The 18,100-nt window shown below is 41.6% G+C and overlaps 1 protein-coding gene across 6 annotated transcripts; it reads right to left on the bottom strand.

Moving 5' to 3' along the window:
- Positions 1 to 6,898: 6,898 nt before the first annotated feature.
- On the bottom strand, positions 6,899 to 16,719 carry LOC136512961 (uncharacterized). Of its 6 annotated transcripts, none has more exons than XM_066506961.1 (9): positions 16,556 to 16,719; positions 12,764 to 12,847; positions 10,630 to 12,622; positions 10,102 to 10,349; positions 8,759 to 8,888; positions 8,265 to 8,550; positions 8,025 to 8,157; positions 7,864 to 7,950; positions 6,899 to 7,256 (listed from the first exon to the last, which is right to left on the bottom strand). In XM_066506961.1, the coding sequence occupies exons 3-9, from the start codon at positions 12,575 to 12,577 to the stop codon at positions 7,140 to 7,142; spliced, it is 2,949 nt and encodes a 982-aa protein (XP_066363058.1). In that variant the 5' UTR covers positions 12,578 to 12,622; positions 12,764 to 12,847; positions 16,556 to 16,719; the 3' UTR covers positions 6,899 to 7,139. The 6 variants fall into 6 exon arrangements, 4 of the variants coding, with proteins under 4 accessions (XP_066363058.1, XP_066363059.1, XP_066363057.1 ...); XM_066506962.1 differs by lacking the exon at positions 16,556 to 16,719 and adding an exon at positions 13,302 to 13,828; XM_066506960.1 differs by lacking the exon at positions 12,764 to 12,847.
- Between the last annotated feature and the right edge of the window lie 1,381 nt (positions 16,720 to 18,100).

The raw sequence follows: 18,100 nt of genomic DNA, 5'->3' as shown, positions 1-18,100 counted from the left end.
TAGAGTTAGTCTTAGCTATAGTCAGGTATATATATACTTTGATCCTATAATAAGAATATCATAGGAATCTACCTCACCTGTTGTTCTCCTAAGTTGACTAGTTTACATTATCTTTATAGATCTATCCCCTAAGTGTCATTATACTTAATTCCTATCTATATATTTACCCTCTACTTAAGCTATGCTGGTATGTTGATAGATATTCCTCTATTACTCAATAAGTCTTACTCCATTGTTTTCCTATGGTAAAATATAAATAACGATACCTGGAATACTCCCGGTAAAATGCTAAATGGTATTCTCTGTGCTTGCAAAATCCTTCATATTCTTTTTGCGTTAATAAATACCAACAAAGCCCAGCCATCGTCGCTCTCCATATTCCTTGTAGCCACCGTCGCACCCACCTGCTCCCTTCCTCCCCTTCACGGATTTGAGCCCGTACCTCCCCATGGAGGCTAGCACCGCCCTACCCTGCCGCACTGATGCACTCAGCCGGCTGTAGCCAAGAGGTGCTGTTCTTCTCCCCCTTGGGTTTGGATAAGAATGTGGCCCGATGGCTGCTGAGGCAAGGCATGAGAGGGAGTTCTCCTTGCCGCTTAGAGAGAGTGGTGGTAAGATGTGAGAGTGTGGTATGACTGTGTTGGATATGGGATGGGATGGATGGATGGATGGTTGGTTGGGTTGAGATACTTAGGCCATGTTTGGTTAGATAGGACTAGAGACTAGTGAGCCCATTTAGTCCCAAATAGTCCCTACTTTGCCAAACAGGGGACTACTAGAGGGACTAAAGTGGGTTTGGGCTGTAGTCCCTTGAGGGGTGGCTATTTGAGACTACTAGTCCAACTTAACACTCCATGCCCCTCCCTCTCTCCACTTTATTGCGTCGGGACCATCCCACCTAGGGTATTTTAGTCTTTGTTCAGTAGCTTTAATGCCCTTTAGTCCCTTCTAGTCCCTGGAACCAAACACGGTAGGAGACTAAAGTTTAGTCCCTATTTTAGTCTCTAGTCCCTGGACTAAAGAACCAAACAGGGCCTTATATATTATTATACTTGTTGTTACTCTGCATGCGCTAAGGATGAAAACCATAGCCAAACTATTAGGATCACCAGATCCTTTTATTTTCTCTTCCTGCACACTTCTGGTAGTGTGCAGAATTCTCGACCTGCAGTGATGATTAGTTGGATTCGTTCTACACTCAAGGTGCCTCTTGATTGGAGATTCGTCAAGCTTCACTTCCATGATAGAATAATAGTGTTTTGTTTATTGTTAGTTGTACCAAATTGTTGTAATTTATTTATGTATTTATACACTCTGGGGTTGTATGACTCTATAATCAGCTAAAAATTAGATGCCGGTGATAGCCGAGATATCCTAGGACTATTACAGAGGGGCAAAAGAGTTAGAATTTCTATTTTGGGAATCCTGGTCTGTTTTACTCCTCCTTCTGGTATCGGCTGGGCATCCGCCGTCTCCCCCTCTCTTCTCGATGCTGGTGAAATTCAGAGTGACGCGGGGCCTCACATGGGCACGTGAAACTATGCGAAAAAATGACTGCAGGTGAAAGGATCAACATGCCCAAGAGGGGGGTGAATTGGGCTCAACTAAAATTTCTTGCAATAATTAAGCCCTACACTTAGCCCATTTCACCCCCTGGTGCCTAAATGTGTTCTCTATTGTTCTATCGCACAAAAGTTTTGTAGCCTAGGTTCCAATCCTACTCTAGCATGGCAATTCTAATAATGTAAAGACATGAATTAAATTGCTCAAAAATAAATGCTCAAAGTAAAGAGAGGGAGAGGAACACAACGACGTTTTTCTTAGGTATCAGAGAGTTGCCACTCCCCACTAGTCCTCGTTGGAGCACCTGCGTAAGGGTGTAGCTCCCCCTTGATCCGTGCAGGGATCAAGTGCTCTCTATGGGCTGATTCTTTGACACTCCGTTATAGTGAATCACCCACAACCGCTCACAAGATGACTTGGGTTATCCACAAGCTCCGACGGATGATCACCAAGCATTCAATCACCACCGAGCCGTCTAGGTGATGACGATCACCAAGAGTAACAAGCGCAAACTCTCACTTGACCATGACAAGCCTAATGAGAAAGGTGGATGCACACTTGCTACTCCCTATGCACTAATGAGGTCCTTAATCTTGGATTATCAAATCTCAATCACCCCACTAGACTCTTGCTCTTTCTTGCACTTCAAAGTGTTTCCTTAGCTGAACAAATAGGCAAGAGAGCTGAATTGGGCGAGTAGGAGAAGTATTTATACTCCCCACTTTAAAACATAACTATTGGGGTCCCACTTAGCACATTACGAAGTGGCCAGACGCGTCTATCGATGTGATCGAATGCGTCCGGTCAGTAGCCAACAGCTACATGACGTCAACTGTCAGAGAGTATCAAAACAGTGATCAGACCCTAGGGGAGCTCGGTCCTCCCTTACCGGATGCGTCCGGTCATTAAAAAGTTGTTTTGTAACCTCTTTGATGTTGATCGGACACTGGCTCATGAGAGTCCGGTCACTAACCGGCCAGCGTCCGGTCTTGCCTTAGTGCCGAGCCCTTTCTGCTACAGTGGGACCGTCGCGTCCAATCTCTCCCTTGTGCCTGCGTCCGATCTTGTTGAAGCACTGTCGCACAGACTCTGGCACTGACCGGACTCAGCACCTCAGAGTCCGATCACTGCCACAGCAGAGTCTGGTCCTCTATTACCACTTCCATTCACTTCCAATTTGAAACACTTTGTGAATGGGATCGACTCCGAATGATCTTTGGGCTGTCCTTGAGCTAGCTAGTGCTAAGTTTAATAAGTGTGCACGGTACCCAAACCATTAGACTCACATAGGTCAAGCTACTAATTCATACCCCTCTTAATAGTGCGACTAAAGGAAAAACAAAGTCATAAACTACTCTAAGTGTCTCTCAACATCAAATGACACTTATAACTAGTCTGTCCTTAACCCTGTCGTTCATCCTTGAAAACCGAAACAATTTCCATCGATATGGGCATGAAAACCATTGATTGCACAAACAATCACCATTATCATGACCTAACTCAAATTGCCTATACAAAATACACGTTAGTCATAATAATCTTATGTCATTATTAATTACCGAAACCCACCATGGGCCTCGATGCTTTCAGTAGGAGCGGGCGGTCGAACGCCCCATCCGCCCGGACGCTAGCAAGCTGTCACGTCTATCTGGACTCTGAAGCATTGTTCGTTTAGCAGGTCTCCTTGGCGGTGCAATAGGAATGATCGGACATTGGGACTGTCCCGCATCAAAGGCTTCGTGGGCCATGGGCCTAGTCTAGACGTGACATCGGGGCCAGACTGGGCCGCATCAAAGGCTTCGTGGGCCATGGGCCTGGTCTAGACGTGACATCGGGCCCGAGGCCCGTCCGACCAAAACTTCAAATCTCCGCTTCTTATATAAATGCTTCTCAATGTTTCTAAAAAAATATATAAATGCTTATGAATTTGTCCTGCCTTATTGGAGTAAACACTAAGCAGTAATGCACGTGCCTTATTGGAGTAAGCAGTAATGCTCGGGTCGTGCTTCGCATCCATCAGGGTGGCACCTAGCGCCGCGCCGACCAGCTTTTTTGTTTTCGGCATCCGCGCGGCCTCACTTCCGCACGTCCCTGCATAGCCCAATTTCGCGTGTCCACACGTGGCCTGCCACCACCCAGCAGCTAGTTCGCTGGATCGTATTTGGCTTTTAAACCATGGCTTTTCAGTCAACAAATAATATTTTTCCTCATATTAAACCAGCCAACAGTACTTTCAGCCATGACTTATAAGCTAAACCAGTCCAAATGAACAGGGCGAAGAGTTGCATACAAAGCTGAACGGTGTTTCTACATGCATACACAATGCCTAGGAAAGTGAGCCAAAGTTTTCTTTAAAGTTTTAAAAAGCTGTAGTTGTTAAACTAAAAATCAAAATTAAATTTTGATTTTCACCATTGCGTTTTTTATAATAAATCATTCGAAACAAGATCTCACATGAATATATTTAGATAAATTATATTAACGAATATTTATCTCATGAAGATAGAACATTTTTATTTTATTGAGAAGAAGCGATATTTTATATCTCAAGAAAGATGTTGTCTTAATAAGACAAATGTTCTAAATTTAGAAAAATAATATTTCATATTAAGGATAAAAACATTCCAGAAAATGGTATTATAATATCCATGACGATAGAGGAAAGATGAATAACAAGAGATATAATATATATAGAAATAGATTAATAACATAACATAAATAGAAGAGAAAATAATAAAAGATAGAACAAAGCATAAGGAAAACAAAAGGAATAAAAATAAAAGACCACGTAATAGTAGAAAATAAAAAGAATAACACATTCATAGTAATCGAGTAACTTAAATATGCTATAGAATATTTCACGGGTACTTGAATAGTCAAAGATACTACATGAACATCGCATTTATACTACACGAACCTCACAAAATACATCATAAAAAATCATATGTATACCATGTGAATATCACTGAATACATCAACAAGAATCACATGTATACTACATAAATATCACAGAATACATCATAACATCACATGTAATAGGAGAAAAAGAAAGATAAAATAAAAACAAGAAAATAACAAATGAAATAAAGAAAATTAATTAGAGTAAAAAAGAAATAAAAGAAAGATAAAAATAAAAAGAACAATAAACTACCATAGAAAATAAAAAATAAAAAGGGAAAACTGATGAACGAAAGGAAATAAAAAAAGAAAAAAAGAAAAATGCACAATAAAAAGAAGTAAAAAGATAAAAATATGCTAAGAGTATCTCCAAGAGTTTCCTAATTTTTTCTCCTAAAAACTTGTAGTTTGGCAACTCCTAAAAAGATATTAGAAGAGAAAAAGATAGTCATCTCCAAGAATTTCTTCTAATTTTTTCTTCTAAAAACTGTTTGTTTTCGCACTTGAGATGATGGGTGGGTGCATTTGCACAAACACGGTGTGCCCTGCACTGCTGCACGTCATCACTCGACTACCGTACGTTGTCCGGGCATGCTCGCTGCTCGTCCTCGTCGTCGTTGTGGAGGGAGGGCGTCGTGGTAAATGCCGATGCAAAATCGCAGAGCACGGTAAATGCCTTCGGGTGTGTTTAGTTTCATCAAATTTCCAACTTTGATACTATAAAAAAAAAAAAGATTTCCCGTCATATCAAATTTGCGGTACATGTATGGAGTACTAAATGTTGTCAAAATCAAAAACTAATTGCACAGTTTGGTTGTACTTTGCGAGACGAACGTTTTGAGCCTAATTAGTCATCGATAGGACAATTAGTACCAAATAAAAATAAAACATCACTGTACCTACAGTGAATCTGCCGCCGCCGAATCGAGCCAACTAAACGAGGGCTTCAATGCAAACATACAGGAGGGAGTAGAGCGGTAGGAGGGCACGCGTAGCTACACAATTTAATGCACGCATCAGTACTCCCTCCAGCTGCTCAGGGCGCGTTTAGTTGGCAAAATTTTTTGGTTTTTGCTACTGTAGCACTTTCGTTTGTATTTGGTAATTAGTGTCTAATTATGGACTAATTAGGTTCGAAAGTTTCGTCTCGCGATTTCTCACTCAACTGTGCAATTAGTTTTGTTTTTCGTCTACATTTAGTACTTCATGCATGTGCCGCAAGATTCGATGTGACATTTTGAGGTGAAAATTTTTAGAATCTAAACAGGGCCTCAGCCAGAGCCCAAAGAACGGCACAGCACTACACTTCAGGTCTTGAGCAGCGAGTGCAGCAGCAGGACCGAGCTCGCTCTAGGCTCTCCTCGCCTGTCGCCTCTGGCCTTGAGCCAGCTCCTACGTGCGGCCATGGAGAACGGCGAGGGAGGGGGAGGAGGAGGGGAGTACACCAAGGACGGCTCCGTCGACCTCCGTGGCAACCCCGTCCTCCGCTCCAAGCGCGGTGGCTGGACCGCCTGCACCTTCATTTTTCGTCGTCAGAGAGATTCAGAGTCAGCTAGCGGCGCTCTCTCGTTTCTCCAGCCAGCCGGCCGGCAGCAATGTTTCGCCGCCGGGATTTGCTTCGCGTGCCCATGGGCCATGGATCTATGACTATGCTACGCATGCATATGCAGTGTACGAGCTGTTCGAGCGAATGGCCTACTACGGCGTGGCGGCGAACCAGCGCGGGGGACGGATACCCGCGACGGGAGCAGCACGTAAAGTTACGCGTTAGGGAGAGGAATTTCCCATCTACTAAAAGATTAGGAGTAAATATTAAAAGTTGTTGGAGAGAGATTTTTTCCTATCTTTCTAAAAAACAAGGATTAGAAGGATGATTAGAGAACTCTTGAAGATGCTCTAACTATATATCCAATATTTATAGCAACCCATGAACGAGCAAAAGAAATATTAAAAAAAAAAGAAAAACAAAAGGATAACAACCGCACGAGAAAGAAAAGGGAAACGAAAAGAAAGAAGAAATATAAGCAAGGAAAGAAAAGATAAACGTACCAACCTGGAAGTGAACACACACAAAAGAAGAAAAATAATTAGAGTAAAATAAAAATAGATAGAAGAAAGATTAAAAAGGAAATATAATAAAACAAAAAAGAAATATATAAGAAAAAAAGGAAAGAAAAGAAATATAAGAAAAAAAGGAAAGGAAAGAAATATAAGCGAGTGAATTCAGCGGCCACGGAGTGTGCTTGAGCTTATATATGTTGTTTGACGACCACCTGGTGAGGACATGGACGACAAGAAAGAAACACGGTTGGATCGGATACTAGCATCCGACCCCTGTTATAGTGATAATAAGGAATCCGAGTAATAATCATGTAAAACATGATTCAGCATTTGCACACAGATATAAGCTACACGTACTACCAAAAAAAAAAAGATGTAAGCTACACGTAGCATTGCATGTTTCAAAACTGACCAAGATGCATCAGATCAGGACGATCCATTGTAATAACAAGTCTAAATCATATGTACAGACTAAAACAAAGCAAAGTTCCAAACCTAGGGGAATGCAGTAATGAAAACTTTCTGTTCCACACCAATCACCTGCACGAAACCCCTGATCGTATGATCTTAAACTCGCAATGACACCAACCGAAAACCACATTCCAGTTCCAAATGCTTCACCGAGGCAGAGATGGTGACTTGTTCAGTAACGGGCACAGAGCCCTGACGACAATGTTCATTTCAGGTCTGAAGTCAGGCACCCACTGTATGCAAAGTGCAGCAACAGCAGCCATCTGTTTGCCAAACCAAATCAATAATTACACACACACAAAAGAAAATAAAAGTGCGTTTGTTTAGCGTACTACTTTCAGACCAAGAATATATTGTTCTCTTTTAAGACTACCAATATTAGTTGTAACTCTAAAGAGTAGCAAATTTGACAAATAATATTTGCTTATGGTTTTCAGTTTATTGTGGTGTGCACCTGCTCCATAAAAAGTCGTACTCTTAGTTAAAGTGTCTGTGTATAATCTATTTTAAAATAATATGAATATTTAAATCCACAGAAAGTTTGTTTGCTTTATGTTGGTGGTTCGTGTCAAGATTCACAAGCCATTGCTGACTGAGGTTTCCTCCATATCTTTGGAGGGGTAAAGCTTGAGTCATTGTGGAGCATGCGCTCTGTCTGACACTCTGACCCTAAATACTATTTTCTGGATAAGTTCAGCTAAAATGCAGGACAAACAAACATGATCTAAAAATTCCTTTTAAAAGAAGAAATAGAAAAATGATTATGTCTTCCTTTTCCAATGTCAAAAGATGGTTATGTTCAAGTCACACTGTATAGACCTCTACTTGCTCACTCGAGCACACAACATCCAGTCTTAACAATTTTGGTACCTTGCTGACAGCCTTTAGTGGGTATCCTCCTCCAAGCCTTGGATCTATGCACTGTTCCACCTTGTCTTCACTAAGTCTTGGTGAAGCCTGCACCTTAGGATAAGCAAATTAGCTGCTGCATCCTATACAGAAACTAGAAAAGTGAATGCTGGCATATGTACCCATGTAACTAGGCTCCTCTGGTTATGTGGCATTGTATTATCAATTACTTTGCGACCAGTTAAAAGCTCCAATAGTACAACGCCGAAGCTGTAGACATCGCTCCTTCTGCTATACATTCCTGTGATTGCCCACCTAACAAGTTCACAGAAGGAAACAGCACACAAGCAGCAGAATGCATATCATTTATCAGCCTAGGCATTAGTGTAAATCTGAAAGTGTGGAAGTATTCTGTCACATACTCAGGTGCTTCCCATGCTGAATTGGGATCGTGAGAAACCCGAACAGTCTCATAGTACTCATCAAACCAGTTACGGGCTACATGTATTGAGACACCAATATCACCTATTTTTGCAACATCATTGTCAAAGAGAAGTATGTTGCTGGACTTGATGCTGCCATGAATAATGGGAGGATCAACCTTCTTATGGAGGAACTCAAGGCCTTTTGCAGCACTTACAGCAATCTTCACACGCTGCAACCATGACAGAGGTGGTCCTGGTTGGGCTCCCTTGACACCCTTTTTACCTAAAATCATGGCGAATTCGAAGAATATCATCTGGGCTTTCCAAGCTTGATACTTTGTAGATTATTTAGTAGACTAACAATGTGATTGATACGATTGGTTCAAAAATTTTAACATAATCATGCCATTGCCCTATGTCTAAGGCTAACAAGAAAACACCAAATGATCAAGCTTGAAGCTTATGAAAGTAAATCTAGGGTTATTCCATACCATGAAGAATATCATACAGGGATCCCCTTGGTGTGTACTCATAAGCAAGAACACGAGTTTCCTCTTTGACAAAATATCCAAGAAGTTGCACAACATTGTCATGCTGACTCATTCCTAAAATGGCCGGAACCTGCAACACAAGTTGTTAGAAACTAATCCTTTGTTGTGCATACTAAAAAATGAAAATATAATGGCCCAGGATCAAATAGGCCCAATAAGTGATAAAATTAGGCTCGTGAACAGTTCCACAGGTACTTTCGCCTAAGTGGACACCGGACAGTACCATGATTACAGTAGCACCACCGCCGGGACAGTGTTTTCTAGGTTAGTTTTAGGAAGAGTCCAGATAATGGATTTACTTGGACATCAAGTTGGATCCTTCCTATAAATAAAAGGGGAAATGCAACTATTTTGATAAAGCAGAGACAGGGTTTTGCCGACAATCTTCGCTACCGACCAGTCGGCGCACCGACCCCCCCCCCCCCCCCCCCACTCCACCCCTCCCCACTGTTTATCTTCCTCCCTCCGCTGCTCAATTTGGCCCAGCGCGGCCCAGCAGCCCACCAACGCGCCTACGCCTCCACCCGAGCTCACTGGCGCCGCCCTCGTCTCCATCTCCGGCGGCCCCACCCGAGCTCGCCTGCGCCGCCCTCGTCTCCATCTCCGGCAGCTCTCTCCCTCCCTCGTTTTCAACTCTGGCAGGCTTAGAAGGAAGGGGGTTGGGGGGAGGCAGAGAAGCCGTGGGGATGGTGGCTGGGCGGTTTAGGGGAGCTGGCGGCGGCTGCTGCGGCCGGGCCAGGCTATGGCGGGGCGCGTCACGGCTCGCCGTTGAGCATGCCCATGGTGGCGGCGGGAGTAGGGCGGGGGAGGGGAAGAAGGAGGCCGGTGCGGCCACGCTAGGGTTCGGCCACGGCCGCGGAGCTCCGGCAAAGCCTAGCGCGGCCGCGGCGGTGGGCGGTGGGGTGGCGCCGGCGCGTCGCGAGGAAGAAGCCGTGGGCGGCAGTGGCGGTCGCGAGGAAGAAGGAGGCCGCGCGTTGGTGGGCTGCAGTGGGCCGCGCGGGGCAGGGCGAGGCCCAATGTCGCCCTGGTCGGCGGGCTGCACGGTGCCCCCCGGGTCGGCGCATAGGACACCCCGGGTTTTGCTCCTCTGCCTTTTTGCTACAGTCTTCTAAACAACTCTCACTTCCTCATCCTAGCTGCCACCGCCTCTCCCCCTCCATACCCCTCTCTCCCTGTGCCCATGCCACCATTTCCATCGGTCAACTCCTCTCCCCCCAATAACTCGGACCCAGAAAAACAACAATAACTGAAAAAGGTGGAAAAGCAAGGCGCAGATGCATGACCTGTACTTGAATTTCTTTAACAGGATCAAGCTTTTTTATGGCAGAATTCTGTCCATCTTTAAGAACTGCCAGGAAAGTTTGGGCATATGATCCCTGCCCTATAAGAAGATCAATACTGAAGTTCCTGGTTACTTCATTCAGTTCCTCTAGGGAAATGGTCGATGTAAGAGTAAGAGTTAGATGAAGTTTAGCAGTATTGCTGACAGTGGCAGGAACCGTGTGTTGGCTAGACGTATTGTTATCACCAGCTGCATTGAAGAAACGAAAAAGTAAATACAATAGGCTAAGGTGATTGCTTCGCCGGAAACTCTTATTTTCTTAGAAAAAACAAATATTATATTTTGATATACATGGTACAGCACTTCAAACCAAAATTTAATGAACGGTGTATATGGTAAGGGTGCATTTTTATTGTGCTGAAAGGTACACCTAAACCTTAAGTACTGCAGGTTCTATTTATTTTTTATGTGTGTATCTAGAAGGTTAAGCCTGACAGACCAGAACGAGAAGAGAGTTCATTGCGTGTACCAGTGAGTTTGCTTCTGATACTTTGTGCTGAAGCGATAATCCGGAGACGGGAAAGTACAACATTCATTTCTGGCCTCTTTTCGATATGAGGTTGTAAGCAATCAACAGCAATGGCAATGGCCTCGTGAATGAAGGACTTGCCTTGTTCATCGTAAACCTTGCCAAAAATTTCTATTGCACCATGGTCAGTTCTATAGGAATGAATGAAGTCTGTAGTAAGCACATGAACCCTCCCATCATACTTATATCGCACTGTCTTCCAAGTGATGAGCTCTAAAAGAACAACTCCGAAGCTATAAACATCAGATTTCAGGTTAAAAAGCTGACTAGAAACATCCCTTGGGTCTGAATAATACTCTCGTCCATTGTCATGAACAGCATTCTGCACAGTTGAATGTCCAAGAAACGTTGACAAGTTCCAATTGAAGATTTTTGGCACAAAATTGTTGTCCAGAAATATATTGACAGACCTGAAATTTCCCAAGAGGCTCGCACCACACAAATCAGGACTTTCAGCTACTAATGAATGGATATGAACCAGGCCCTCTGCACACTGGACTGCTATTGACAAACGTTGATGAAGGGGAATTTTTTCTATGGAGCAGATAGTGTCATAGAGGTTTCTGTTCGATAACGATAGAGAACCAAACTTTGACTTGGATAAATCACAGAAAGACTCGTATACACACTCTAAAATGGATTTTCCTAGGTGAAAGCCAACAACATTTGCAATGTTTTTGTGATTCTTTTGGCTCAATATGCTCATAGTGTTTAGGAACATTTCTCTGTCAGCATCGGAACATGTTTTAAGTTGTCTTACTATAACTGGACGATCCTCGTCAAGGACTCCATTGTAGAGACATTCACATGACTCTTTCCGAAAGGTCATGCGGTAGTTTTTGGTCATCCTTTTCATTTCAATTTTATTGAATTTTTTTAAATTGCCAAATTGGTGTCCCGATGTCCATACAGTTAGCTGCTGACTCAGATTTTCTTGTTCTATCTGCATAGCTTTCCTGATCATCCTTAGATTACTAGCTACTTCAACTATTTCAGGACGTGTTTTGACGTCCCTCTGCAAGCACTTAGCTGCTAACTGTCCAATGTCTCCAAGAAACTTCTTGTTCTTTGCAACACTGATTTCCTCATCAAACATGTGCTGCACATCCTCTCCTTTTGTAAGAGCCTCATTAAAACTTTGAGCAAGGGTAATGGTCCCATCCACTGCTTTTTTCCTTGTGATAACTTCCAGCAAAACTACTCCAAAGCTGTAAACATCACTCTTTGGGGTTAGAATTCCACTCTCACAGTATGCTGGATCAAGGTAACCTATGGAACCAATGATAGTGGTGGTTTGCTGGGGACCATTAGCACAAAGGAGTCTTGCAATTCCAAAATCTGATATCTTTGGTGTAAAATTTTTGTCTAGCAGTATGTTAGCCGGTTTGATGTCACCATGAAGAACAGGACTATACATCGAATGCATGGACGATAATGCTTCAGCAACCCCGGTGGCAATTTCTATTCTTTTCTCCAAAGGGAAGGGAACCTGACCATTAGCGCTATTGCCATGAAGTATGCTGTTGAGGTTTCCATTGGAGATAAACTCCATGACAATCATTAGAGAATTATTTTCCGTGCAGCAGCCCAAGAGTCTAACAACATTCTTGTGGTTTATTTGAGAGTGCACTATCACCTCCTTGGCAAACAACTCTTTCTGGGTCCCATGTATATATTTCTTTACGGCAACTGAGGTTTGGTCTTCTAGTGTTCCTTTGTAGACCTCACCAAATGCCCCTCTTCCCAGAATATACTTGTACCCATCAGTTATGTTTCGTATCTCATTTTCTGTGAAATATTTCAAGCTGTAGTTGTTTTCCACTCTTTGAAGCACCTGATGCCCATTCGTTTGAAAGAAATCTCTAAGCTTGTCCCCTTGGTAATCCATATGCAACCCAGCACAGTGATAGGAATGCTATGGGTGGTTGCTTGCCTGCATAACAAGGAGGTCAAGTAATGTTACTATTCTTTGATACGCAAGTAATCTTACTATTGAAAACAAAGAAAGAAAACTATTCTTATAGGGAATTATAATGCCTACTAGCTGACCAAAAGAACCTCGAAGAATCCTAACCTGCCAGTGTAAACTTGGAGTGTAACATATAACACGTTATCAGAATGACAACTCCGCAGCACTCATTACACCAGAGTACCAGACCTAATATGATATGAACAAACAAAGGCACTAGTATTACAGATTTAACGGTATAAACTTGCTCTCTGAAAATTCAGTAGGCCAGAAAATGCAACACATTCTTAATATGAGAGCTAACAGGTAGTTTTAAAAATTAAACTAACTGAAACTTCGATATCTAAGGTTTGAAACATAAATCACTAATTTTATTTACATAAGTAAGGTTCACCAGCGACTAATTAATCGAAAGTTTGAAGGCTGCTGATGAATTTCAAGCGTGCTTCGGCAATTTTTCATACATCGGAGAAAGTTTTTAGAGTTTCAGGGGCTTCAGGCAAGTGTCAACAATTTCATAGGGCAATTTCAAAGCCTTCAAGTGAGTTTGGGGAAAGTTTCAGAGAAACTAGAACAATGCTTCAATTAATGTTTCAGAGATAAAAAGAAAGCAAATTTCAGAGAAATCGACTTGTATCCATACTTGAGGTGGAAACAGCCCGCGGCCCCAACACACAACCTGTGCTGAGGAATCAGCCAGCCGCCGCCGCTCCGTAGCCAGCGGCAGCGCCCCGCGGCCAGCCATCGTGGCTCCGCGTTGACCTCGTGGTACTCGCATTCTGCAGCACCGGAGCGCCCCCGGAGGATCCATGGTGGCGTAACGATGCGTATGGATGGAGTTGGGATGGGAAGGGGCCGGCCTGGCCTGGCCTTGACCCGGCCCGTGGTCCAAAGCCATTTTCTTTTTCTTTTTTTTATATATATAAAAACCCATATAAGGAGCCATTTCGATCCTTTCATTCGGCAGGAATTGGAATCTACTCGATGTATTAGGCTATTTGGTTTAGAATTTGACATTTCACAACTTTCCTAAGTTCACGTATAAGTCTATCTCAAATTCATAAGGTGTGAGATGAAAATTTATTCTATAGATCACCATGCTATGTTTCTCAACTTATAACATGTTTTTCAATTCGCTTCTATATAGGAAAAATGCAACATATAAGTATCTCTCTTGAGTGTCTATTGGCTAACAATAATGTACAAATATATTCCATATTATGGAACCATAGTAGCTTAATTAATTTATGCCTAAATTATAATTATTAGAATGAATTCAATTCCAAGACCCCTTAGCTAATTTTAGAGACATATATCATACACGATCTATTTCACCCAAAGTTATGATATTATTAGTCTAACCTGTAGCATGAGTCCTTCTAAATATTTTTCTGTTATATCAAAGTATTATCAACATTTCTAGAAAAAAATATGATAAAAGAATAAAAAGTATCATGATAGCACACTAAGATTATTAGCAATATTTAATAAGTTTGCAAGTTCACTATAATTTTAAATTTCTCTCTTTTTCTTCTAAAATATGATATTTCTCGATATACTTCGAGTATAGACTTATTATAAGTTATTGTCGAGCCTGATTATTAAAAAACAAAAAGACCAACAAATTAAGAAAAAGGATTATTATGTGATGATTGGGTTGATCCATTTGGTCAATAGGTTCCGACCCTATTGATCCATTTTAGACACTAAAGTCAATTCTTGTGACCTATTGACTTTTAACTTTGCGGATCGGATTAAATTCCTAGTGGCACATTTGGATGGGAATTAGGATAGGGAAAGAGAAATAGATTGGGATAAAAAGGAGGGGGTACGAGATGGGTATGCTAGTCTTTATTTCCCTATTCCTATTTTAATTTTCCATTATCCAAACATAAGATTAAATCTATTTCACCCTTTATTTCCTTATTCCAACCCCCATTTCTCATGAACCAAACGCCCCCTCCTCCCTCATTTCCTTATTTCATCCCTCATTTCTCATGAACCAAACACCACCTATAGATCGATTCGGTCCATTATCATCCCTACAAGAAAACACAAGATTTGTTTCTTTGTTTTTTTTTTTGGGGGGGGGGGGGGTTGACTTCTCATCTTGTGAATGAGAACAGTTTAATTTTCTTTATTTTCACTCCTCATGATGAGAGAAAATGGTATTTTTAGCATGAGTACGCGCCTTTCTCGTTCTCCCTTGAGCAAATCTTTGTATACTCCCTCTGTATTGGTAATTCAAGTCGTTTTGGAAAAGGCTTGGGTTAAACATTAGGAATATAAATCATGAATAACTTTTAAGTTGTTCAGTTTGGAAATGTGAAAACCATATGAATATATTTGTCTTGAAAAGTACTTTCATAAAAATATACATATATCACTTTTCAATAGATATTTTTATAAAAATAAGAAGTCAAAGTTATACTTTGGAGACATTGTCGTTGTCCAAAATGACTTGAATTACCAGTACGGAGGGAGTACCTCTTTCTCCTTTTCATATCTAATGGGCTGTTTTGGTTTGGTTGGTAGTTTTTTCTCGCCTCATCTCATCTAGTATTGCCAGAATATAGCTCTCTTCTAAACTCACAAGAAAAAACTTACTGGCATGGAAAACGAGACAGGCAAACAAAGGAACCAAACACCCGTGATTTGTTCCAATTTCTTGCCCAGCGAGACAAGGCGAGATGAACTTAGCGAGAGATCCAAACGCTCCCTAACTTTCTCCCATGTTTTTCTGAGTATATTTACGTATGCAGACATTACATTTATATAGAAAAACCATGTAACTAGAAAAGTTAAAATGATTTATAATTTGAAACAGGAGAGTTCAAAAATTATCTCAAATTACCAGAGACTCTTGGCAAATAACTTGTCAATACGGTCTATAAAGAAATGATTCACGTATATACCTACCATTAATAATATCTATCACCAATCTAAATATAATAATTATAATATCTACCCATGATTAAGGTATGATTACATGCGCTTTTTGTTCATCAATAACATAACCTAGAATTCCTAAAGTACATTATAGTTAGGACAAAGGTGGTATCCGAGAAAAAACCTTCTTTTAGGTCTGACGTACTCATCCGTACGGATCACAGCCTAAAATGGACTTTAAGTTCATGTTTAGAGGAAATATAAACAATAATACTTATAATGTCTAATGGGTATCATTATGTTCTCTATGAAATGTATTACCTCTTTGATGTCCTAAATGCTAATATTTTTCTCAATAACTTTTGTAAAACTTAAGGTAATTTTTTTAGATTCAGGAATATAAACTTAAGGTAATTGGACTTAGTATAAACTCAAACTAACTTTATTTTAAAATAGGGAGAGTACCATTTATAAGAAGCTTTAGTTATATTGTCAAATAAGATTCACCACTTTAATGACGTGTCAAAGTTATCTTAAACTGGACGGGGCCTAGACAGTGAAATACAAACCTCAAAAAAAAAAATCTCAACCTGAAGCTACCCAGCTTGTGGGACGGTCGTCGTAGGCGTGATTACTTTCAGTTCAGGAGTATACATATATATCTCAATCAATCGGGGGTTCAAGAAAACTGAAAGGTTAAACTGAACGAATGAGTTCGATGCTAGGCCCAGACATCTCCCTGGCCCCGTCAACTTAATTCACAGGATGAAGATGAATGAAATTGGGTCAACATATATACATGGATGCAAGGCCAAAGACCTCTCAAACTAGGACGTACAATCTATGAAACGAAGTCGTCATAAACTAGCTCACAATAGGGATCATCAGCTGAAACCGAAACAAGAACAAGAAAACAGAGAGAGACAGAGACGACTGACCAGTGACCACACCATAAACTAGGATGAGTGCATGAGCTAGTAGCCTTATTAGTACTAGTAGGGTGCCTACCTGTCGCAGAAGTACAGCAGTAGTTAATATGCGCTTTGGCGCCACCGCTAGGCTCGCTGATTGGAGTCGATCGCTTCTTCCGCGTACGCGCAGAGTCGCAGAGAGTCCGCGACGAGGACCTCGCCCCTCGGTAATGGCGGGGCACCGGGGATGGTAGGTACAGCTACCGGTATCTACACGGGAAGTCAATGGAGGAAGAGGCCAAGAAGCCGCTCTGGTCTGTTTCAGTCCACAACTTGACATACGAAAAATATCTCGAGCTTCTAGATTTTTGAGAAAAATCTAAGAGATAGATTAGGACATAAGAAAACCCGTAGATTACATCTATGCCCTAATTAGAGGTAGATTTTTGGGGTGGTTTCATTAATTTTAAAGACCTAGCGCCTGTCGTCTTGTCTCAAAGAAGGTTTTTTGGGGATGGAAAAAGGAAGGGGGAGTCAAATATTTCGGACTAGTTTTGTAGAGTATTATTTTGTACTGAATAAATTGGGCTATAGGAACGAAACTTTGATCAATGATTTTATTTTAGATCACATCCCCTTCTGTTCCACCTTAGAATTGGGTTGTATTGTACCCCATCTTGAGCAAACTGTGGCACTTGTTGCGCCTTAATCTTGAAGCCCCAAGAAAATAGTCTATGGGTTGCTTTTGCACTGACCTCAGAATTGAGTTTCATGATTGATGTTTTTTCCTGTTATTATGTTTGATGATCTTGTTGTCTTCTTCGTCTCTAATGACAATAATTCCAGTATGTGGTGTCTTGAGTTGTGGACCACAGCACTATTTAGCTGGTACCGTTTGGTGGTCAAGTTCATTCCTTATCATCAGGGATGAAAACGGTACGGATATTTTCCGACCGTATTCAAAACCGAATCCGTTTAGAGGGGTTGAGATCTATCCATATCCGAGTCCGGATATCCAACATCCGATACCATATCCGTATCCGAATACTCAAATCGCATATTTATGATATCGATATCCAATCGTATCATATCCGACATAGTTGACACTCCTTTGACATATTTGGCGTTGACACTAAGCTGTAAGAATGTATTAATCTTTATATTAGACTCTTTTTTAGCAAATTTATATTAGACTGTTGTGTTGTGGTGCCAGGGACATATCTGTTCTTTTGATTGCCTCTCGATGCTCATAAGCGATTTCTTTCCATTAAACTTCTGTCTGGTCTGGACTCTGAAGCTTTGTTCGTTTAGCAGGCCTCCTTGGCGGTGCAATAGGAGATCGGACATTCGGACTGGACCGCATCAAAGCCTTCGTGGGCCATGGGCCCGAGGCCCGTCTGACCAAAACTTCAAATCTCTGCTTCTTATATAATGCTTCCAAGTTCTCCTAAAAAATGCTTCCAAGTTCAAAAAAAAAAGAATTTGTCCGGACTTCTGAGTAAGCAGTAAACTATATTGCCCCGGACGAAGTGTGCTTGAGCTTATATTTTTGTTCGCGCAAACTCTAACGTGCGCACAGTCACGCTCATCTCCGAGCGCGGGACGCAGGCCCTCCCTCACGGCCCACCCCACCCTCATCGGA

This window comes from Miscanthus floridulus, chromosome 16, assembly GCF_019320115.1.
Source record: "Miscanthus floridulus cultivar M001 chromosome 16, ASM1932011v1, whole genome shotgun sequence".
Classification (NCBI taxonomy): Eukaryota; Viridiplantae; Streptophyta; class Magnoliopsida; order Poales; family Poaceae; genus Miscanthus; species Miscanthus floridulus.
The sequence above is the reverse complement of the archived record's forward strand: the minus strand, read 5'-3'. Positions and strand labels throughout refer to the sequence as shown.